This window comes from Salmo salar, chromosome ssa01, assembly GCF_905237065.1.
Source record: "Salmo salar chromosome ssa01, Ssal_v3.1, whole genome shotgun sequence".
NCBI classification, from domain to species: Eukaryota; Metazoa; Chordata; class Actinopteri; order Salmoniformes; family Salmonidae; genus Salmo; species Salmo salar.
Window position 1 is genome coordinate 55095055 of NC_059442.1, and position 25362 is coordinate 55120416.

Genomic DNA, 25362 nt, shown 5'->3' on the forward strand with positions numbered 1-25362 from the left:
TCTGTCTCTTGTGTCTATAATGTGTTTGTGTTTCATGTGTGGTTGTGTGCTTGTGAGTGTGTTTGTCTACTGCACTGGGTGCGTGGCTATAATGGCTGCTGCTGAGTGGGAGCTGGGAAGGATTCTGCTGTTTATTGATTAGCTGCCATGTGGCGTTGCAGTGAGGGGGATGACAGCAGCAGTATCAACCCACCAGAGCCACTTCCACTCAACCGCAAACCCAGCGGCCTCCACCTCACCCTGCCAGATTTCCAGGACAGTGAGACTGGTTTGTACTGTCCACAGCCTCTTGGGTGTATTGATGTCCATGTAACCTTTGTTTAGACAGGTTTGTCTCATTGAGATAATACACACATCTATTTAGCAAGAGAGACCAGTATTTGGATAGTGTATCTTTACAAAATATGATCTGCTGTTTGTAAATGAGGGGTTTTCGTGTATGTGTATCGATTCAGAATGAACTGTTCCAGGACCACGGTCCGTATCCACAAAGCATCTCAGAAAAAGAACCTAAGAATTTTGTTAAAACCTGGGGCCATATCCACAAAGCGTCTCCGAGTAGAAAATTGTAAGTGCTGAGAATAGAGACATTTTACTCCTACTCTTATGGGTATAAATAAAAGCTATGCATGAAGCCTCTTTAGTCATAAGAGTCCACTATAGTCGACAGATTTTCTGGACACCACATGCAATGTCCTAGCCAGTTAAGAGTTACCAGCAGGGGTTCCTATGCCTTTTGCTATGATCAAACCATAAATAATCTACATCCAATAATACACCCAATAATCTACATTCAACCATAAGCCTTATATCTTGCACTATTGACAGTTATTTCACGAGGGCTATTTCACATGAGATGCCTAAATACTTATAACCACTAGGATAATAAATAAACACGTTCTTCTATCGATTATGTAATTACCTACATGATTTCAATGTATCCCTCTGGAGCGCAACATCACGTTGTTTTAAAAAAAAAGATGCCCGCATTGGGCATGACAATAAATTGGGCAATTGAAAGCATCTTGGGTTTATGTTAACTTTGATTGTGTTCGATGAAAATTATAGGCCTTTCAAACGTTGTATACAACTTTGTATGCAACGTCATTGTCAAGTGACTTGATTGATGACTACTGTGCCAATGCGATGTCGATATGTTGAACGGGGGTGTGACGAGTGTTTTGATATAACGGCAATGTTGTCAAAATTCCGCTTTCAACGACTATCAGAATTGGTAAAAAAAACAACATTATGCATGCCAACATATTAGCACAGCGTTTTGTACAGTCTTTGATATTAGGCAATAATTAAGAGTAGGCAAAGTGACCGCGTCATGCGAAAATTATATTAAAACGTTTTATCATTGCAACATTTGATGTAGGCTACAGTCACTGTGGTTGTATGAAGCGTACTATCGAAGTGACAGCTGGCGATAGGTTATTCCCCATCATTACAACAAAGGCAATGAGTGTCATCACCATCTTTCCTTTGCGGTACCTCAGACTGTTTTAAGGAAAGATAGTGATGACACACATTAACGTTGACATTGTTGCAAATTATGGGGAATAACCAATCGCGACGACGCATCTCCAGCTGTGAACTCTATGTCACGCTTCAGACAACCACAGTGACTGTACATAAAATGTTGCAGTGGTAAACTATCATTTTCGCCTGACACGATCACTTTACCTACTCTTAATTATTGCCTAATATGTTGGCATGCATCATTTTTTATTTTATTTTTAACCAATTCTGATGGTTGTTAAAAGCGTATTTTGACAATATTACCGTTATATTGTAACAACTTCCGCCGAAGTCGGTCCCTCTACTTGTTCGGGCGGCGTTCAGCGGTCGACGTCACCGGTTTTCTAGCCATCGCCGATCCACCTTTCATTTTCCATTTGTTTTGTCTTGTCTTCCCACACACCTGGTTTCAATTCCATCATTACATGGCGCCGGTAGTGTGGGAGCTGGACGCGGACATTGAGCAGGCATTACGTGCAGAGCCCGCTCCCGTTCAGTGTCCCACTGGGCATCTGTACGTCCCGTCTGCTGTTCATGACCGGTTGATCTATTGGGTCCATACGTCACCCTCCTCTGGTCATCCTGGGATCGGTCGGCCAGTGCGCTGTTTGAGCGGGAGGTACTGGTGGCCTACCTTGGCTAAGGACGTGAGGGTTTATGTTTCCTCCTGCTCGGTGTGCGCCCAGTGGAAGGCTCCTAGGCACCTGCCCAGAGGGAAGCTACACCCCTTACCCGTTCCACAACGGCCTTGGTCGCACCTGTCGTTGGATTTTCTTACCGATCTTCCCCCCTCGCAGGTTAACACCGCGATCCTGGTCGTGTGGATCGGTTCTCTAAGTCCTGTCGTCTCCTCCCTCTGCCCGGTCTCCCTATGGCCCTACAGACTGCGGAGGCCTTGTTTACGCACGTCTTCCGGCACTACGGGGTGCCTGAGGATATAGTGTCTGATCGAGGTCCCCAGTTCACGTCTAGGGTCTGGAAGGCGTTCATGGAACGTCTGGGGGTCTCGATCAGCCTTCAGGGTTTCACCCCGAGAGTAATGGGCAGGTGGAGAGAGTTAACCAGGATGTGGGCAGGTTTCTGTGGTCATATTTCCAGGACCGGCCGGGGGAGTGGGCGGCGTTCGTGCCCTGGGCTGAGATGGTACAGAACTCGCTTCGCCACTCCTCCACTAACCTCTCTCCCTTCCAGTGCGTACTGGGGTACCAGCCATTTTTTTGCATCAGAGTCAGACCGAGGCTCCTGCGGTGGACGACAGGTTCAGGCGCGCGGAGGAGACATGGGAAGCTGCCCGTGTTCACCTTCAGCGGGCCGTTCTGCGCCAAAAAGAGAACGCAGACCGTCACTGCAGTGACCAGATCTGGCTCTCTACGCGAAACCTGCCCCTCCGCCTGCCCTGTCGGAAGCTGGGTCCGCGGTTTGTGGGGCCATTTAAAGTCCTGAGGAGAGTGAACGAGGTTTGTTATAGGTTACAGCTTCCCCCCGATTACCGTATTAACCCCTCGTTCCATGTGTCTCTCCTCAGGCCGGTGGTGGCTGGCCCGCTATATATTTATATATGGATGCCAACATATTACTTATGAGTGGCAAGTAATAGTTTCAGGCAAAAATGATATCAAACATTTTACCATTGAAATATTTGATGTACAGTCACATTCACGGTGGTTTTTTGAAACATGCAATTGAGTTCACAGCTGGCGATGTCTCATCACGATTGGTTATTCCCCATCATTTGCAACAACGTCAATGACGGTAATTACTATCTTTCCTTTGCAGTACCTCAAACTGTCATGATAACCAGCCGAGATAAAGTTTTATGAGTTGATTTTACTCTTGGCTCAGAGTTTGTGTAGGCAGTGTCTTAACATCATCCTCAAATCTACTCTGAGCGGGGAGTTGTTTTTGTCTTAAAACAGGTTTTAACAGGACTCCTAAGATCTTTTTTTGAGGTCGTGTCTAGACTTGACAGTTCATGCAGCTTTAGTATTATGATCATAGAGTTCTGTTGATGGAATTCCGTCCTACATTTAAATGTGTCCACAGTGTGTCCGGATTCCCTTTTCCCACACTATATTCAAATGCCGGTATGCGTCCTACAAACGGTGGAATAGGCAAAAAATATTATGATAATACACACAACAACCTTAATCGTCTACGTGTAGGAGATTCGATTGACCGCTCTAACTTTTGCCACTTCAATCTCCTTCACCCTTAAAGGGCACTCCAGGAAGTTGGGGTCATGATCCCAGCACAATTGCGACACCGTCGTCCTTCTACACACACTTCTTCAATTATACTCTGTCTGTCCACACACACTTGAAATGTAGCCAAATCCCTTACAATTTTTACACTGCAATGGCTTGCGGACGAAGCTCTGACAGCGTATCTTACAAAAAAAAGCTTCACATGCATAGGTATTTGCTATTTATAAGAAAACAACAGGACAGACAGACTTTCTTATTTTTCTCCATTCACCCAGCGGGTCAGATGCCAGGCCCCATCCACACCAGGAATTCTCTTCAGGTATTCAACCTGAACGTCTGTCGTCACCCCTGAGATGACTCCTTTGACGGGTGCTCTACTCCAAAGTTCAAAACACAAAACTTCTGTTGTTCGGATTCTTTTCAGGCTCCTGGTCACTCTGACAGACTCCACTTTTCCCAGCGCATACTTCACCATTTTCAACACCTCAAACCTCAAATCCTTACTAAAAAACAAACGCGTCCCAACAACAAGCGATTCATTATCGTTCATACACGTATCCTCCACTCCAATTTTAGGCCATTTTCTTTTTGTTCCAGTTTTCCCTACTACTGTTGTCCATTCAAAACATTCGTCTTCACCAACTTTGCTAGACGCGCTGCTTGATTCAAACTCAGCATCCACTTCCGCCATCTTCCCTTTGTCCTCACTCTTCAGACTCTGACTCGACTTTTTATTTTGTGTCTTCCTCTGCTTTTTTTCTTCCTTTCTAGCTAGCTAGCTAGCGTTTATGAGGCCGGCAAACACGTTCCTCACACACTAGGTTCCTCGGTCCCAAGACACACGTTTTCTGGAGACTTGTGGGAGGCGGGCTGATGACGTTGACCACTGTATGCGCTTTCAGTAGCCTGATTGCGTCGAGACTGAGGAGATATCCGCACTCAATGCATCCCTGACCACCTCCTGAAGTTGTCAGCCAGATCTGAACACAATCAGAACACAAAGCGTCTTCATATTCTGACAGCAGAAGTCGCATGTAAGTGTCAAGTGTAGACTGAGATGCTTTGTGGATAGGGGCCTAGGCTCTGTGTGTATGTGTACTGACTAAGTATCAACTGTTCCTAGATCACGCTCTGTGTGTGTGATAGTGTATAATGCTGTATGTGTGCTGACTATGAACTGTCCCTGGGTCAGGTTCTCAGAGCGGTCCGTCCATTGCTCTATCTCGCCTGGAGCAGGCCATGTCAGAGGTGTCAGCCGTCAGCTCCGCCCACAAACAGGGCCCCACCTACATCTGGAACACCCTGGAGCGCATCTGGCTGCAAGCAGGTACAGGAGGGAGGGAGTGTACATAACTATCTAGTGTACACTGGAGTCAGCTAGACAAGCTTCTTACCCACTGAGGGAGTGTAGACTCTACCACCGGAGTGTACACTACTGCTGCCAGCTATAGGAAGGGAGGGAGAGTGCATTCCACTGGAGCTAGAGGGCAGGGGTGTACATCCTACCCTATAATTGTGAACTGAGCAGAGAGAAAGGCCATCACTGTACCGATGGATGAGTTAGGGTCGAGTTCCCTGTGTTGGATTTTAAGCAAAGGTAGTTTTGGCCATCTTGCATTTGTCTTCTATTTGATCCTTGAGAGTAATTTCACTGCAAAAGCCACTGAAGTTTACATCACATGTACAGTAGATACATATATACTGTACCTCAGTCAGTCGTTACAGGCATCTGTTATATCCCCCCCCCCCCCAGCACAGACCGAGCCAGTGTAGTGAATGTACCTGTGTGTGACCCGGGGTGTGTTCCCCTCTCCCGGACAGGCAGGCCCAGGCAGGGATGTGTGGCTGGGCAGTCAGTCTCTCTCCTCCCTCTCCAGTCACATTCCTCTGTCATGTGGGTCATCATTTCCTGCCTCAAATCTCACATCTTGATCGGCCAAATAGGCAGGCAGCACGAACACACACAGCACTTCTCCTCTCCTCAGGGCAGGACACAACCACCCAGCATGACCTGGCTCCACACACACACACACACACACACACACACACACACACACACACACACACACACACACACACACACACACACACACACACTATGCATGATCTCACACACACTCACATGTAGGCACAGAGAAGGGACTATTGTAGGTGAATTTGTTAATATTATTTGTGTTCTCCATTATGCTGTCAAGCCCAGGTGAGGAATATGAACAATTGTTTATAGAAAATGGGATCCGGAATAGTGGTTTTATATTTTTTCTGAGTAGCGTTATTTGAGGGCATAATAACGTGCACAAATAGCTCCCATCTGTGACCACTTTGAAAAACAGATAAACAAACATTCACACACACTTTACTTGGCTGCCGCATAAAGGCATATATGGTGTTGGCAAACACACACCACACACACACACACACACACGCAGGCTAAGTGAATGTGTTTTAGGCAAGCCTCCCCTCAAGAGTTTCTAATGGTTAAGCTGTCAGTCACTCTGGTGTCCACTCTCCCCCAGAGACAGCTCTATCCCAATGTCCTGCCCTCCATTGGTCAGTGGTGGCCTGAGGGAGGGGCCTGTGGACGGCCCACTATCCGGCCCACTATCCAGCCTGTAATTGGCCAGTGTGGTGCTTGCGGGTGTGTCTGTGCTGAGGGCAGTCTGGGGTTTGTCTTGAGCTACAGCAGCAGCATGCAATGCCCTTATTTAGGCATGAGCCTCATTACTTCCCAGGCACTGCATTCTGGTCTTGTTTGTGTGTCTGTCAGGGTAAATATGCGTCTGTATCTCTGTGCCTATGACTGAATCTTCTTTCAGTCCATTATGTGGGTATGTGTCCAATGTCATGTTGGTACAGTATGTGTCGTTTCCTCTGTTGCGACATATTCCCCAAGTCAACCTTGTGAATGAGAATGAGTCCTGAATCAACATACCTGGTAAAACAAAAAGAAATGAAACAAGAATCATTGATGTCGAACGATGGTGGCCGTGCAGTTGGTGATGTGACGTTTTAGCCTGGCTCTATCAGCACATACTGTTGTCAGCTGTCTCAACCGATGCTCAAGCTCTCTTCCCCCCCCCTCTCTCTCGCTCGCCTCCCGCCATCTCTCTCCCATAGGAGAGTTGTTCATGGCAGAGGGGCGTGTGAAGGAGGCCCAGTTCTGTGTGCAGGAGGCAGCTGTGCTCTTCCCCAACTCCCACTCCGTGCTGCTGCTAAGGGGCCGTCTGGCCGAGCTCAAAGGGAACCAGGACGAGGCCAAGAGTTTGTACGATGAAGCCCTGGCCATCCACCCCAACGGACACCGCATACTGCTGCACCTGGTGAGAGAGAGAGAGAGAGAGAGAGAGAGAGAGAGACACACACATACGGGTAACACAGTTTTGGTGAGACACACACATGCACACACACAGTCCTGGTAAGAGTCACACACACAAAGACCTGGGGCACATCAACAGGCCTATTATCCTCAGTAATGACAGATAACCATCTTGAAAATATTTCCTGTGAGCCACAGCACTCTGTAAGAAATGGTCCAATCATAAAGAGTCCCAGATCTCCCTCTCCCCCCTCATCTCCTGGAGTTGTGTGTGTGTGTGTGTGTGTGTGTGTGTGTGAGAGGGTGCTCTTGGCTTCCACATATTTGGCCAGTGGGAGTACCAATCCCTGGGGTAAGGAGCTGAAACACAGCCAGCTGGCACTGGCCCACTGTCTCCTATGACAGATGTGTGTCTGTATCACTGTGAGTGTGTGTCACTGTGTGCGAGTGTGCGCCTGCATGTGTGTTTCTGTGCGTATGTGTACAGAACAGCATGTTATGTGGAGTATGGCCAATCCTGATTGCTCCAATCCAAGTATTACAATTCAGAACCACTACTGCAGTTTCTCCTCTGAGAGACAGTATCTCCAGTTAGGATGGGACCTTTTTAAATGTGTGTGGGTGCGGTAGGTTCCCCACAATGCCCATTCAATTCGCTGTCTCTGCCTGTCTCTCTGCCTGTACTAGTTTGCTGGATAAGAGCGTCTGCTAAATGACGTAAATGTAATGTAAATGTTTTGGTGTTCATCCTATCCCTTAACCTTGGCGGCCATTTTGACATGGTCCTGTTCTCGCTTTATGAGCTTTGTTTACAAGCAAGCTAATAATAACTTGGTTTAACGAGCTACGGTAATTATAAATGCAGCTAGCTCAACACCGTTTAACGGATGTTCTCCAGACTTGCTCGCTCTTCCGCTCGCTGCCTAGCAACAGCTCGTTCCCTCCATCTTTCTGGGCGTTACCCCAAAATATCCTCCCCCAACTCCCCAATAAAACAGTGTTATACGGTGATGATGTAGTCTATATTCAACATAACCAGCGGGTTACACCAAGGGAGAGGCTTAACCAGACAATGCTATTTTTAGATTCATTACAGTATTATTAGATTCACTCGGCCTTTACAGTATTATTAGATTCACTCGGCCTATACAGTATTATTAGATTCACTCGGCCATTACAGTATTATTAGATTCACTCGGCCTTTACAGTATTATTAGATTCACTCGGCCTTTACAGTATTATTAGATTCACTCGGCCTTTACAGTATTATTAGATTCACTCGGCCTTTACAGTATTATTAGATTCACTCGGCCTTTACAGTATTATTAGATTCACTCGGCCTTTACAGTATTATTAGATTCACTCGGCCTTTACAGTATTATTAGATTCACTCGGCCTATACAGTATTATTAGATTCACTCGGCCTTTACAGTATTATTAGATTCACTCGGCCTTTACAGTATTATTAGATTCACTCGGCCTATACAGTAGTATTAGATTCACTAGGTCTTTATACTGTTTGTCAGTCCTATACTCTGTTCTCACACCACTAGCCACAGGAACATGAGGTGTTGGTGTGGGTGTGTGACTGACGTGTAAAGTATGTGTCTGTGTGTGTGTGGGTGTGACTGATGTGTAAAGTGTGTGTGACTGACTGATGTGTAAAGTATGTACAGTTGAAGTCGGAAGTTTACATACACCTTAGCCAAATACATTTAAACACAGTTTTTCACAATTCCTGACATTTAATCCAAGTAAAAATTCCCTGTTTTAGGTCAGTTAGGATCACCACTTTATTTTAAGAATATGAAATGTCAGAATAATATTAGAGAGAATGATTTATTTCAACTTTTATTTCTTTCATCACATTCCCAGTGGGTCAGAAGTTTACATACACTCAATTAGTATTTGGTAGCATTGCCTTTAAATTGTTTAATTTGGGTCAAACGTTTCAGGGAGCCTTCCACAAGCTTCCCACAATAAGTTGGGTGAATTTTGGCCCATTCCTCCTGACAGAGCTGGTGTAACTGAGTCAGGTTTGTAGGCCTCCTTGCTCGCATATGCTTTTTCAGTTCTGCCGACACATTTTCTATAGGATTGAGGTCAGGGCTTTGTGATGGCCACTCTAATACCTTGACTTTGTTGTCCTTAAGCCATTTTGCCATAACTTTGGAAGTATGCTTGGTGTTGTCTTGATGTTACTTCAATATATCCTCCCTCATCATGCCATCTATTTTGTGAAGTGCACCAGTCCATCCTGCAGCAAAGCAACCCCACAACATGATGCTGCCACCCCCGTGCTTCATGGTTGGGATGGTGTTCTTCGGCTTGCAAGCCTCCCCTTTTTTCCTCCAAACATAACAATGGTCATTATGGTCAAACAGTTCGATTTTTGTTTCATCAGAACAGAGGACATCTTTGTCCCCATGTCTTTGTCCCCATGTGCAGTTGCAAACCGTAGTCTGGCTTTTTTATGGCGGTTTTGGAGTAGTGGCTTCTTCCTTGCTGAGCGGCCTCTCAGGTTATGTCAATATAGGACTCGTTTTACTGTGGATATAGATACTTTTGTACCTGTTTCCTCCAGCATCTTCACAAGGTCCTTTGCTGTTGTTATGGGATTGATTTGGACTTTTCGCACCAAAGTACGTTCATCTCTAGGAGACAAAACACATCTCCTTCCTGAGTGGTATGACGGCTGCGTGGTCCCATGGTGTTTATACTTGCGTACTATTGTTTGTACAGATGAACGTGGTACCTTCAGGTGTTTGGAAATTGCTCCCAAGGATGAACCAGACTTGTGAAGGTCTACAATTTATTTTCTGAGGTCTTGGCTGATTTCTTTTGATTTTCCCATGATGTCAAGCAAAGAGGCACTGAGTTTGAAGGTAGGCCTTGAAATACATCCACAGGTACACCTCCAATTTACTCAAATTATGCCAATTAGCCTAACAGGAGCTTCTAAAGCCATTACATAATTTTCTGGAATTTTCCAAGCTGTTTAAAGGCACAGTCTGTTTAAAGGCACAGGCACAGTATGTAAACTTCTGACCCACTGGAATTGTGATACAGTGAATTATAAGTGAAATAATCTGTCTATAAACAATTGTTGGAAAAATGACTTGTGTCATGCACAAAGTAGATGTCCTAACCGACTTGCCAAAACTATAGTTTGTTAACAAGAAATGTGTGGAGTGGTTGAAGTTTTAATGACTCCAACATAAGTGTATGTAAACTTCCGACTTCAACTGTATGTGTGTGATACATTATGAAAGCCAGTGTAGGTAGTGTGACTCATCCCCAGGGCCAATTGGTTGGGTGTATTTTAGGATGGGTAGTGATGCCTGGGTTGGGAAGCTGTTTAAATGATTCTCACCACAACTCTCAACGTCCTCCACATCCCAGCACCTCTGCTCCTCTTTCCTCTGTTCTGCTGGCTGCTTAGCTGTGTGTCAGTTAGCTACACGTAGGCCTCTTCTCACTGAACCAGCTGCTCTCTTCATCTCTGTCTCTTTCTCCTTTCTTCTACTCACACAGACACACATATATATTCACAGACGGATGCAGACACACACACTGACGCATACAGATATACGGTCAAGGACAATCACTTCATCTCATAGAATGAATTGGGTTTTCAGTGATCCAATGCCCCCCCCCCCACCCCCCACTCTCTCTTTCTCTCGGTCTCTCTTCTCTCTGGATGGGGGTGGCTGGCAGCTCATTTGATAATGCAAATACATTATTTATAACACTTCGCTCCTTCTCGGGCTCTTTATGGGATTGCCTAGCAACCAGGGAAATATATTCTATTGAGCAATAACTCTGATGACCAGCTAGAGAGAGATAGGAGGAGGGGAGCTGGCTTGTGCCTGTTCGCCAATGTGGCGCATGTGTTCACCTCTTTTTCTCCGTCTGTCTTTTTCTCTCTCTCTCTCTCTCTCTCTCTCTCTCTCTCTCTCTCTCTCTCTCTCTCTCTCTCTCTCTCGTTCTCTTTCTTTGTTTCGTTTTTTTTTTCATTCTTTCGCTTCTCTCTCCCCTCCCCCATCTCTCTCCCTCTTTCTCTCGTTAGCTGAATGGGCGTATACTTTAGTGATTGGATTAGCTGGTTCAGCTTGTGTAGTGTTGACATAAGGTGTCTCATATCGGTTGGCTCCCCTAGGTGTATGAGTCAGGTCAGGTCACGAGCAGGTTAGTCCTTTTCTGGAGCCCCCTGAATCTGGCAAGACTAGGGTCAAGCGGGCAGGCGGAGAGACAGGGAGGGGGAGATAAAGAGCGGTGACAGAGCTACCAAAGGGCTACTAGCGATAACTAAGGCTTCCAGCGATAGGGCTTTTTGGGAATAGGGCATTGCAAGGCCAGGGCCCAAGTAATCGTAGCTCACTCTCAGCCCAGCTCCGCCAGCTCAACCAGGCAGGCAGGGATTACATCGCCGCCACATCTCTGATAGGATTAGTGGGTTCAGGTGTGGGGCGCCACGCTGGGTCACGGCCCGGGCCACCAGGGCACCAAGGGGATGAGCCTCAGATATATACTACTGGCACAGGGCCCTCTCTGCCTGTCTTTTACTCTCTCGCTCTGTCTAGTTGTCCCTCCATTTCTCTACTGCTGTCTCTCCCTCTCTTCCTCTCCTCTTTCTCAATCTTTCGCTGTTTCCCTCTCTCTCTACTGCTCTCTCCCCTCCTCTCTCTAAACACAGGGTTTGTTTTCCTCTGCCTTGTTTACGGCTCAGTATAGGGTGTTTATTTCATTGAACCATTGACCTAAGAGGATTAGACTTAGCAGCATCATGTAAACCCCGAGGAGAGGAAATACAGTGGTGAACCCTCACTGCCTCACTGTGTGTGCGTGCGTGCGCCAGAAACTTCAAAGAATGGAAGAATTGAAACTTCAGAACCGACTCTTGGGTGGTTATTTCCCATAAGTCCCAGAGTGTAAGTCCTGGTGACAGTAGGGCAGTGGAATGGCAACGATTTGATCAAAGACCCGCTGGCAGTGTGAGATGAGAACGCCAGTGCCTTAACAATGGCAACACACCCACCGTGTGATTATACTGCATCTTCCACTGTGTCTCTGCACCCCACCTAAGATCTCCTTCTTTCTTTTCTCCAGTTCTGGTCAGTAGCATCGAGAGAATACAGTAACAACTGTAGGAAAAGGAGTGAGAGAGTATGGAGTTACAGCAGAGAGGAACTTGGGAGACTGAGAGACAGAGGAAGCAGAGCATCCTCATTGGAGGTTGCGTCAGAGCCCCTAGACAGCTCTCTGAGTTTCAGCCCAATTAATCTGGGGCTTGTGAGCAGAGCCTGCATAACAAGACTCGTCTGTTTGACCTCAGGCAAGCCCTGCACTGGAGGCTGTGTGTGTGTGTGTGTGTGTGTGTGTGTGTGTGTGTGTGTGTGTGTGTGTGTGTGTGTGTGTGTGTGTGTGTGTGTGTGTGTGTGTGTGTGTGTGTGTGTGTTCATGCCGTTGGTCGGTTGCGTGATACCCTGTTATGCTGCTGGGCTCCGGAGACACACAGAGAGAAGTTCTAAAGAGACATGTCACGCTGGGCTGACCACTACTGCCCTCTCACACAGCCACACACCGACACAAAGACACACATAGGAAGTAGTCATCCTCATCACACGCACACCCCATCCTTTCTGGAAATGCCTCTGGCTGCAATCACCCGACACGCCAGTGCAAATGAAGAGTTGGGACAAACAGGAGCTTTAACTAGCAACATCTGATCCTTTTAGGCAGCTGGACATGGCTTCCCCTCCCCTGTTTCTGTGTGTGTGTCCCATTAAGACCCAAATGTCCCCTTAGTGCCCCTCTGACGCTATGTCTAGTGTCAGAGGGTTTTCATGAGCTGTGTTCGAATACTCATACCTCCCACACTAACCGTACTATTTGCACGTGAATTGAGTATATAGTATGCTTATTAGTCATAGTATGGATATAGTTAGTATGCCAAAATTTCCGGACACTATTTTTGGACACTATTTCCGTACTTTAGGGCCCATAATGCAATGCTTCGGGAAATGGGCGTGGCTTCACATCGTTTTCAAATTTGAAGAAAATGGTGGAAAATATGCAGCTGAAGTCCAACGACAGCGGATACAAATTAATTGCTTTAACTAATTATGACAAATGTTAACAAAATGTTGAGCAAAGTAATAAAGTAATTACTTTTCAAATAAGTTACCTTACACGTTACTTTGGCTGATAATTTGTTGTGCTACGATGTCCTTACGAATCACATAGCATATCGTTACAGCAGTATGTACCACTATATTAACTACAGGTTAACTAACTACCCAGCGTTTATTGACTTGATTATTCCCATCATTCTTAGCTTAGCTAAATGGTATAGTCGTTGTGCGTTCTCAATGACATTCGGGTGCTTTCGTAAATTCGCTCTGGCTATCTACTCCGATTTCAGAGCACTCTCGTCTGAGTGTACTAGAGGCAGAGCGCAGAATAATGAATTTACAAGCGCTCAACATAGGTTGAATATGGCCGGTGTCAGTTAACGTCGGCAAGAAAAGCGTAATTAAAACAGTTTGTGTGGATAAGATGAAAACTGCCTAACCAGCTCTGCTAGGGCGAGTAAAATGGTCAGTGGTCACTCTCATTTGTGTCTGGAAGTAACTAGCAAGCTAGCCAATGTTAGCTTGAGTGCTTGACTGCCGTTGTAAGGTCAGAACGCGTCCCACCTAGTCAACAGCCAGTGGAATCGCGTGGCGCGAAATACAAATACCTCATAAATGCAATAACTTCAATTTCTCAAACATATGACTATTTTACACCATTTTTAAAGACAAGACTCTCGTTAATCTAACCACATTGTCCGATTTCAAAAAGGCTTTACAGCGAAAGCAAAACATTAGATTGTCAGGAGAGTACCCTGCCAAAAATAATCACACAGCCATTTTCAAAGCAAGCATATATATGTCACAAAAACCAAAACCACAGCTAAATGCAGCACTAACCTTTGATGATCTTCATCAGATGACACTCCTAGGACATTATGTTATACAATACATGCATGTTTTGTTCAATCAAGTTCATATTTATATAAAAAAACAGCTTTTTACATTAGCATGTGATGTTCAGAACTAGCATACCCACCGCAAACTTCCAGTGAATTTACTAAATTACTCACGATTAACGTTCACAAAATACATAACAATTATTTTAAGAATTATAGATACAGAACTCCTTTATGCAATCGCGGTGTCAGATTTTAAAATAGCTTTTCGGTGAAAGCACATTTTGCAATATTCTGAGTAGATAGCCCGGCCATCACGGCTAGCTAATTTGACACCCACCAAGTTTGGCCCTCACCAAACTCAGATTTACTATAAGAAAAATTGGATTAGCTTTGCTGTTCTTCGTCAGAATGCACTCACTCCCAGGACTTCTACTTCAACAACAAATGTTGTTTTGGTTCCAAATAATCCATAGTTATATTGAAATAGCTCCATTTTGTTTGTGCGTTCAGGTCACAATTCGAAGGGTGACGCGCGAGCGCATTTCGTGACAAAAAAATTTCAAAATATTCCATTACCGTACTTCGAAGCATGTCAAACGCTGTTTAAAATGCGATTTTTCTCATAAAATAGTGATAATATTCCAACCGGGCGACGTTGTATTCATTCAAAGACTGAAAGAAAAACATGGAGTCGTCTCGTGGATGCGCATCTCCAGTGTCATTGTTCCCTGCCTGACCACTCACAAAAACTCCTGCTGTTTTTCGCCCAGAGACTGCAGAGACGTCATTCCACTTTTTGGCGCCTTCTGAGAGCCAATGGAAGCCTTAGAAAATGTCAATTTACAGCAGAGATGCTGTATTTTTGATAGAGATGCCACAGAAGGAGAACAAATTGTCAGACAGGGCACTTCCTGTATGGAATCTTCTCAGGTTTTGGCCTGCCATATGAGTTCTGTTATACTCACAGACACCATTCAAACAGTTTTAGAAACTTTAGAGTGTTTTCTATCCAAATCTACTAATTATATGCATATTCTCGTTTCTGGGCAAGAGTAGTAACCAGTTTAAATCGGGTACGTTTTTTATCCGGCCGTGCAAATACTGCCCCCTAGCCCCAACAGGTTAAATCAACTCTACTCTTCGGCCAGAGCGCTCTGAGAGCGAAACGTTCTGAATTTACAAACTGAAAATCTGACAACACTCGGAATTTACCAGTGCACTCTGGCACTCCAGATTGAATTTAAGAACACACCCGAAGTCCTAAAATGTCTAACTAGTAATTTGTTACGCTAACTAACTAGCAAGAGGTTGCATAGCAACAGCATCAACTTCCGGTAGACCGGCGAAGTGCTAGTACGCTCAACTGAAAGGATACTGTTCCATTTACAGTACTAAAATGAACTAATAGTATGTAGTATATACTCATTAAGTATGTAGTATACAGTATGTTAGTATGGTATTCGAACACAGCTATGGTTTAGATATGGCCAAAGCTTGATCCAAAGTTACAGATGTAGGATCTTAATTTAAACCAGTTTGCTACTGCAGGAAAATAATCCTGCAGCGACAGGAAATGTGAATTATTATTATGTGGATTATAACTAATGGACATTTTTAGTAGGGGTTGATACATTTTTCATAAGAGCAAATCAAGTCTGACATTTTTAAAGTGGAAATTACACATTTTACAAACCTTTTTAAATCTTGACTACACCACAAGTTTGCATTTCCTGCAACAAAATAGTGATCAAATTAAGATCTTACATCTGTAAATCTGTCTCGCTCTGTAATCTCTCAATTACTTATCCCCCATTCAAACTCACCTTTCATCACTTCACCTCCTCCTGTTTCCTGCCTTCCCCTCCTCAGGGCCAGTTGTTGGTGCGGTGTGGGCGTGTGGGTCTGGGGGAGAAGGTGCTGCGGGATGCGGTGCAGGCCCAGAGCACATCCCACGAGGCGTGGAGCGGCCTTGGGGAGGCCCTGCAGTCACAGGGCAGCAGCCAGGCTCCAGACTGCTTCCTCACAGCCCTGGAGCTGGAGTCCTCCTGCCCCATCAGGCCCTTCACCATCATACCCCGCGAGCTGTGAGGAGCAGACAGAGGGTACTACTGTATTACACACTCACATACACATGCGTATGATCATTTACACGTGCAAATTGGTGCAATATATCTTCTCTTGCCCTTTTTCACTCGTTTTGCTCCTCTCTCTCGCTCTCTCTCTCTCTCCCCCTCTCTCTTCCCCATCTCCCTTTTATCTACTCTCCTCATCTTTATCTATGTCTATGCACTCATAATAATTGCTCACATGCATTCATAGGCAAGTCAAGTGTATGGTGACACTGTTATACAGACCGTATACACCCACTACACTGTTATACTGACCGTATACACCCACTACACTGTTATACAGACCGTATACACCCACTACACTGTTATACTGACCGTATACATCCACTACACTGTTATACTGACCGTATACACCCACTACACTGTTATACAGACCGTATACACCCACTACACTGTTATACAGACCGTATACACCCACTACACTGTTATACAGACCGTATACACCCACTACACTGTTATACAGACCGTATACACCCACTACACTGTTATACAGACCGTATACACCCACTACACTGTTATACAGACCGTATACACCCACTACACTGTTATACAGACCGTATACACCCACTACACTGTTATACAGACCGTATACACCCACTACACTGTTATACAGACCGTATACACCCACTACACTGTTATACTGACCGTATACACCCACTACACTGTTATACAGACCGTATACACCCACTACACTGTTATACATACACCACTACACTGTTATACTGACCGTATACACCCACTACACTGTCATACAGACCGTATACACCCACTACACTGTCATACAGACCGTATACACCCACTACACTGTCATACAGACCGTATACACCCACTACAACACTGTCATACAGACCGTATACACCCACTACAACACTGTCATACAGACCGTATACACCCACTACAACACTGTCATACAGACCGTATACACCCACTACAACACTGTCATACAGACCGTATACACCCACTACAACACTGTCATACAGACCGTATACACCCACTACAACACTGTCATACAGACCGTATACATCCACTACAACACTGTCATACAGACCGTATACACCCACTACACTGTTATACAGACCGTATACATCCACTCTCAGGGATCATTCCTATAGTATCATTCCATGTTCTTCTCATTGACTGAGACCCTTCAGCCTGTGTATGTAACTGACATAATCCATTATGTTCAAATCACTGGTTGTTTGTATTGTATATTTCTGTATTATTAATATTATGATTCATTGTGTGTGTGTGTGTGTTTTAAATTCATTTGTCCATCTTTGTCCTCATAAACAATGACTTAAATCACTGGGATTGTGCATCTTCATCTGTCTTGTCACTTGTGACTAATCTTCATCACTTCCCAGTGCCTAACCACATTAATATGGGCAGTGGGACTCGAGCTGCTATCTTATGTAATACTGCCAGCGCAGTTTCTGCCATGAAACTCACAACCCCCTCTCTTTTTCTGCTCTCTCACTACCCCTCTCTCCTCTATCCTCTTTCTCTCTCTGTATCCTCTCTCTCCTTTCTCTCTGCTCTCCCTCGCCATTGCTGTGTCTCTCTCTCTATCTCTCACTCCCTACCCCTCCCTCTCTCTACTCTCTCTCCTCTTTCTCCGCCTGATGTGATGTGGCCTGGTTGCCTAGCAGCCATCCCGTGTTTGAGTAACGGGGGAAGCGGAGAGATATCTAGTCTGTTTGGCAACATAGGCTGCTGTAATCAATGGCTCTGTGTTCTACATTGATTTCTGTTTCAAGAAGAAGAATCCCAGTCCCCTCTCTGCAAGCACAATGTATTAACCCGTTCACAATCCAGTTATGACTAAAACGTATCAAAGTCTTTCTGTTTCATATAGGCCTACTTTGCTCACACATGATCAAAAGCCACATGCATGTCCGTATTTTATGTTGATGATAGATCACCCACCGTCACTATTTTCTTCCAATCCCTGTCTCTACTACTTCCATCGCCCTCCACCACTCACTCCCCCTGTCCTTCCCCTCATTAGCCCATGTGTGACACCTGCGCCGGGCTGGTGTATGGGAGATGAATGGCCTAATCCAGGGGTTTTCAAATCTCTCCTCGGGGTCCACCAGACATTTCACTATTTTGTAGCCCTGATCTAGTTCACCTGATTCACCAGTCCAGGGCTTGATAATTAGTTGACAAGTTGAATCATGTGTGCTAGCTTGAATCGATCAAATACATGGAATAGCTGGCGGACCCCAAGGAGAGGTATAAAAAGCACTGGCCTAATCCGAGCGGATGTGAAGTGATCTATAATGTAGCTCGGTCAGGACAAGGCTGGTAAAAGAAGACAGATTAATGAATGGGCCAGCCTGCCGCAAAGCCTCTCAGGATGACATCAGCTGATGAAGGGCTCAGGGCAGTTCTGTTCATCACCCGGCCAGTCCAGACCGAACAATTAGCCTACGTGACATCTAAAACACTTTACAGTGCCTTCAGAAAGTATTCACTTTTTCCACATGTTGTTGTGTTATAGCCTGGATGGATTCAATTGTCACTGACCTAGACACAATACCCCATAATGTCAAAGTGTAATTGTGTTTTTCGAAATTTTACAAATGAATAAAAAATGAAAAGCTGAAATGACTAGAGTCAATAAGTACTCAACCCCTTTGTTATGGCAAGCCTAAATACAGTGCCTTCAGAAAGTATTCAGACCCCTTTACTTTTCCACATTTTGTTAGGTTACAGCCTTATTCTAAAATGTATTAAAAAAATATAAATCCCCTCATCAATCTACACACAATATCCCATAATGACAAAGAAAAACAGGTTTTTAGAAGTTTTTGCAAATGTATTAAAACAAAAAAACAGATATCACATTTACATAAGTATTCAGACCCTTGACTCAGCACTTTGTTGAAGCACCTTTGGCAACGATTACCTCCTCGAGTCTTCTTGGGTATGACGCTACAAGCTTGGCACGCCTGTATTTGAGGAGTTTTTTCCATTCTTCTCTGCAGATCCTCTCAAGCGCTGTCAGGTTGGATGGGGTGCGTTGCTGCACAGCTATTTTCAGGTCTCTCCAGAGATGTTCGATCAGGTTCAAGTCCGTGCTATGGCTAGGCCACTTAAGGACATTCAGAGACTCCTGCTTTGACTTGGCTGTGTGCTTAGGGTTGTTGTCCTGTTGGAAGGTGAACCTTCGCCCCTGTCTGAGGCTGGTACTAGGTTTGTGGTATCAGGTTTCCTCCAGACGTGACGCTTGGCATTCAGGCCAAAGAGTTTGATCTTGGTTTCATCAGACCAGATAATCTTGTTTCTCATGGTCTGAGAGTCTTTAGGTGCCTTTTGGCAAACTCCAGGTGTGCTGTCATGTGCCTTTTACTGAGGAGTGGCTTCCGTCTGGCCACTCTAGCATAAAGGCCAGATTGGTGGAATGCTGCAGAGATGGAAGGTTCTCCCATCTCCACAGAGGAACTCTAGAGGTCTGTCAGAGTGACCATCGTGTTCTTGGTCACCTCCCTGACCAAGGCCCTTCTCCCCCGATTGCTCAGTTTGGCCAGGCGGCCAGTTCTAGAAGTCTTGGTGTGGTTCCAAACTTCTTCCATTTAAGAATGATGCAGGTCACTGTGTTCTTGGGGACCTTCAATGCTGCAGAAATGTTTTGGTACCCTTCCCCAGATCTGTGCCTCGACACAATCCTGTCTCAGAGCTCTACGGACATTTTCTTCCACCTCATGGCTTGATTTTTGCTCTGACATGCACTGTCAACTGTGGGACCTTATATAGACAGGTGTGTGCCTTTCCAAATCATTTCCAATCAATTGAATTTACCACAGATGGACTCCAATCAAGTTGTAGAAACATCTCAAGGATGACCAATGGAAGCAGGATGGACCTTAGCTCAATTTCGAGTCTCATAGCAAAGGGTCGGAATACTTATGTAAATAAGGTATTTCAGTTTTATATTTTTAATACATTTTTTATTTATTCTAAAAACCTGTTTTCACTTTGTCGTTAGGGGGCATTGTGTGTAGATTGCTGAGTATTTGTATTTATTTAATTGATTTTATATTAGGGCTGGAAAATGTGGAAAATGTCAAAAGGTCTGAATACTTTCCGAAGGCACTGTATGTTCAGGAGTAATAATGTGTACAACAAATCACATAATAAGTTGCATGGACTCACTCTGTGTGCAATAATAGTGTTTAACATGATTTTTGAATGAGTACTGCATCTCTGAACCCCACACATACAATTATTTGTAAGGTCCCTCAGTCGAGCAGTGAATTTCATAGACAGATTCAACCACAAAGACCAGGGAGGTTTTCAAAAGCCTTGCAAAGAAGGGCAACTATTGGTAAATGGGTAAAAATTCAAAAGTAGGCGTTGAATATCCCTTTGAACATGGTGAAGTTATTAATTACACTTTGGATGGTGTATCAATACACCCAGTCACTACAAAGATACAGGCAACCTTCCTAACTCAGTTGCCGGAGAGGAAGGAAACAGCTCAGGCATTTCACCATGAGGCCAATGGTGACTTTAAAACAATTACAGAGTTTAATGGCTGTGATAGGAGAAAACTGAGGATGGATAACAACATTATAGTTACTCCACAATACTGTACAGAACAAAAAATATTCCAAAACATGCATCCTGTTTGCAACAAGGCACTAAAGTAATACAAATCAATTAACTTTTTGTCTTGAATACAAAGTGTTATGTTTGGGGCAAATCTAATACAACACATTACTGAGTACCACTCTCCATATTTTCAAGCATAGTGGTGGCTGCATCATGTTATGGGTATGCTTGCAATCTTTTAAGGACTGGTGAGTTTTTCAGAATAAAAAAATAAACAAAATGAAGCTAAGCCCAGGCAAAATCCTAGAGGAAAACCTGTTCAGTCTGCTTTCCACCAGGTGCTTCTACAAAGTATTGACTCAGGAGTGTGAATCACTTTGTAAATCATATATTTCTGTATTTCTTTTTAATAAATTTGCTAACATTTCAAAAAATATGTTTTCACATTGTCATTATGGGGTATTGTGTTTAGATGGGTGAGAAAACATCTATTTAATCAATTTTGAATTCAACAAAATGTGGAATAAGTCAAGGTGCATGAATACTTTCTGAAGGCACTGTACACACGGCCAGTATATCCCTGTATAGTAGGCTATTCTGCGTTCTCCAGTCCAATATGATCAGGCACTTGCATTGGTTCTTCAGAGGTGGCTAAGGCTCAATTTATACTCAACTAGAAGTACTCCGTAACCGCTTTGTGATTTCACCACACAGAGGGCTCTGTTCAGAGATGTTGTGTATGCTGTAGGCTGTATCTTTATGCACGCTCCAGTAACGTTTTGCTATGGAGACCGTTTGGAGTATAATACCAGCCATAGATCTGATTCCACGTGTGTTTTGTGTGTGATGTACCCATGTGTGTTGTAGTCTTGTGCCCTATAATTTCCAGGAGAGACTTAATTGTCTCTTAATAGTTCTGATTGTCCCTAGCTCTTTATTCTCCCCTATGTATAGGTGGGTCCCAGTGACCGTGTCTGCTATGTGGCAGCATCATGGTGATGTCAGGTGGCCCTGGCAGGGTTCTCTCGTTACCCTCCGAGGTGGCTGGGCTGCCAGGTCCCAGGTCACTCAACCTGAGCACTTAGGGCTGAGAGGGGGGGGTCAGGTGTCTGGGCCCGGTTACACCCCTATGACAGCCTGCCTGCACCCCCCACATACACACTGACACATAGTGTGATGGATCTGGTTGTTGTCGGAGTGGGAAACAACTGGACTGACTGCAGGGGAAAACATAATAGTGCCCAAAGTACTGTTGCACGGTATAGCGCTACCACGGTAACAACAAGGTAACAAAACGTTATAATGCTTGTGATACCAACATTTTAGAAAACTGTACTATCGTTTCATATAAAGCTTGACAAGAGTTTGGGCCCCATAGAAATGGAATTACTAGAACAGGTAAAGAACCCCAGAACTGCAATTTGACTGTACCCTCAAGGGTACACTCAATGTGGCTGCGGGTCCACCGTTCATGGGACAAATTGCCAGTTCTAGTCATTCTATTTCTATGATTAGCCCTGTACAGTACTGTATGTGAGGTGGTATTCCGGACAAAAAGGGAGCAACCATGTGAGACTGCCAAACTCCAGGGGGTTATTGTAGGGCAGAGAGAAGATAATATAGTGGACGCTAACAACAGGTTATGTGTGGAACCGGCGACCTAACAATGCATTCTATAACGGTGTTGACACACAAAGGCGGCAGCCATTGAAGAGGCAGATTTCCAATTGTAACTCATCCTTCTTGATAATGTTTGAGGTTAGCCAGTTAGCGTAAATGAGGTACAGCAGCAGAGCGATCACCAACCTTGCCCCCAGTTTGTTTTTCACCAGTCCGACTCACCTGATCGCCCTTAAACAGCCGTGGTCCTCGTCCATGTGCCAAACATCATGCCAGCACCATTACAGGATAAACAATGACCCCTTGTTTCACTAAAACAGCCTATTCAAGCTTATTAAACTTTTATAGGTCATTTAATAGAGCTGTAATGTCGGCCTATCACAGCTGTTAATCATCGCCCGCCTTGGTGTCATGCTGCCTTCTGAATTCTTTAGCCATCTGTCAACACAGAGGTGTCGGGGCGATGGGAGTGGATATGACCCTGCCGGAGAGGACATAAGTGAACAGCAGTCCAAAGTTAAAGTAAAGTTAAACTAAGCAAAATCAACTTGCTTTTCTGTTAAAATCAAAAATTCGAATCAGGTCCCTACACAGGCGCAGAAGGATCCAATGAGGGCGGGACATTTTCTGGTGACCTTGCTGTGCCTCTACTGTTTTAGAGCCCCCAAAACTTTTTGTCTGCAGACACAATGATGTCCAGCTTCTGTCCAGCTTCTTGTACAATGATGTCCAGCTTCTTGTACGATTAATAACTGTGGCTATAAATGCTGCAAAATCCACCTTCTTCAGAATGAGTGTATCCAGATCACTTGATTGACGTAAAACATTTGCAGCAACATTTCCTCCACATAGGAGATCTGCTGTACAGCCCTGACCCTTGTCTCCTCAACCTCTTTCACCCTAAAAAAGCAAGTTTAGGTCGGGCGGCCATCTTGGTTCAATGCATTGTCAATAAACAAAGTTTGTTTTTGCTCGTTTGGCGCTATGGGGTCATCAACCTTGAGAGTGAGGTGGATTGGAGTGACTAATGACACTTGTTGTCTCTCCAGATCTGGTATAAGCCAATTCAGGACAAATGTCCTTACAGCAAATATTGGAAAACACAAATAGTCCAAAAATATTTAACCACTCGGTTTGATGCTGGACCACTTCCTGTTCAAAGCTGCCAATGATAAGGATAAGAGGACTTTCAAAACATCCACTATCGTGGCTTGGTCCCTGCCAATATTCTCCTGAATTATTTTAGCTATTCCGGAAATCAAAAGGTCCCAGAAATGCAATAGGTAATGTTTGAGTTGCCTGTTCTGCCTAGATGGCCTTGTTGACACCAGATAATTTCTAATGAAAGTGAGTGATTTCATCCCACAATAAACCTGGGCTGCAGCTGACCCATCTGTCACCACCCTGAAGAGGATTTTACATGGAGTTTAGAAGGTGTTCAATTAAACAAGCTTATCTCTTTCCCTTTGCTTTTTGATATCACAAAATGTCAAGTAATTAGTAGACAATAGAACCACATTTTCTTGTAATAAAATGTAGCCCAGTGCCTTTTCTAAGATTAATTTATTTTGCTTTTTTGGAGAGAAGGTTTAACCTGGGTCAATCAATGTTATCCTTTTCTCACTAGCCCCATTTATACCTGGTTCTAGCATACATCCTTTGTCCTGATCTTGTCCACATTCTGATTGTTCCCACATTTTTAGACAGGTGTAGACAATCAAAAGACACATTGTGATCTGACTGTGATCAGATCTTCCTGATCACTTCAAGAGGTAGTCAGGAACCCATTGTGTCTGGATGTCTGACAAGTGTAGACATTTGTTTTGTACACTGCTGCTACTTACTGTTTATTATCTATGCATAGTCACTTCACCCCTACCTACATGTACAAATTACCTCAAACCTGTACCCCCACACACTGACTCGGTACCGGTACCCCCTGTATATAGCCTCGTTATTATTTTATTGTGTTACTTTTTATTATTTTTTACTTTAGTTTATTTGGTAAATATTTTTTAAACTCTTGAACTGCACTGATGGTTAAGGGCTTGTAAGTAAGTATTTCACGGTAAGGTCTACACAAATAAAGTTTGATTTGATTTTGATTTTAGCTGGACAGTGAAATAATTAAAATCATCATTATATTGCCTTCTAAAATCATTAACGTGTGACACCATTGACTTGTGGCATCAATGTTTTTTAAAATAAATAATTAAATACTATTTTAAAAGAATATCTGTCAAATAATGTGCATACAGGGAGGGACTAGGAATTCTGGTCACAATGCAGACACAGTGGACAGATAGGAGACACATTTTAACACCACTGTAGGGCATCCCAGCCCCCAAACGGTCTCTTCTTATCAACTGTATGCAAGAAGTTCCTCCGTGTTGTCTTAGGAAGTTGTTTAATTTCGTGATATAACGATCTTGTCTCATTGCTGCAACTCCCCGACGGGCTTTGAAACATGACCCGCCAAACCGTGCTTCCTAACACCCGCACCAATGTGTCGGAGGAAACACCGTTCAACTGATGACCGAAGTCAGCCTGCAGGTGCCTGGCCCGCCATAAGGAATCGCTAGAGCGCGATGAGCCAAGTAAAGCCCCCCCCTGGCCAAACCCTCCCCTAACCCGGACGACACTGGACAAATTGTGTGCTGCCCTATGGGACTCCCAGTCTCGGCCGGTTGAGACACAGCCTGGGATCGAACCCTAGGCTGTAGTGACGCCACAACACTGTGATGCAGTGCCTTAGATCGCTGCACCACTGGGAAGGCCCTGGAAGTCAGCATTCTTATCTCTCCAACCCTCATTGTCTTACTTCTGAGAAGCAGAGGTTACATCATGTAGGTCTGATATCTGATTGGAGGTTAACTTTACAAGAATACTGTTGATCAACAACTCAGTTTTGGAATCCAGACAACTCAGATGCTTATGAGAGGGTCTTAGATTCATTGTTCTTTCTCTTATTTGTTTCTGACTTGCTGTGGTGAGATACCTACACTCTTTCTCTCCCTCTCACAGGAGCTATGGTCC

The 25362-nt window shown here is 44.4% G+C and overlaps 1 protein-coding gene across 3 annotated transcripts in view; it reads left to right on the top strand.

Annotated features, from left to right (window-relative positions):
• LOC106605097 (tetratricopeptide repeat protein 7A) overlaps positions 1–17455 on the top strand; it is a 39663-nt gene extending 22208 nt beyond the window's left edge. For all 3 annotated transcript variants that reach the window (XM_014200414.2, XM_045719839.1, XM_045719843.1), the window contains 4 exons: positions 162–268; positions 4921–5055; positions 6846–7048; positions 15890–17455. In XM_014200414.2, coding sequence (XP_014055889.1) covers positions 162–268; positions 4921–5055; positions 6846–7048; positions 15890–16108 — 664 coding nt within the window. In that variant the 3' untranslated portion in view covers positions 16109–17455. The remainder of the gene's footprint in view (positions 1–161; positions 269–4920; positions 5056–6845; positions 7049–15889) is intronic.
• Positions 17456–25362: the final 7907 nt, after the last annotated feature.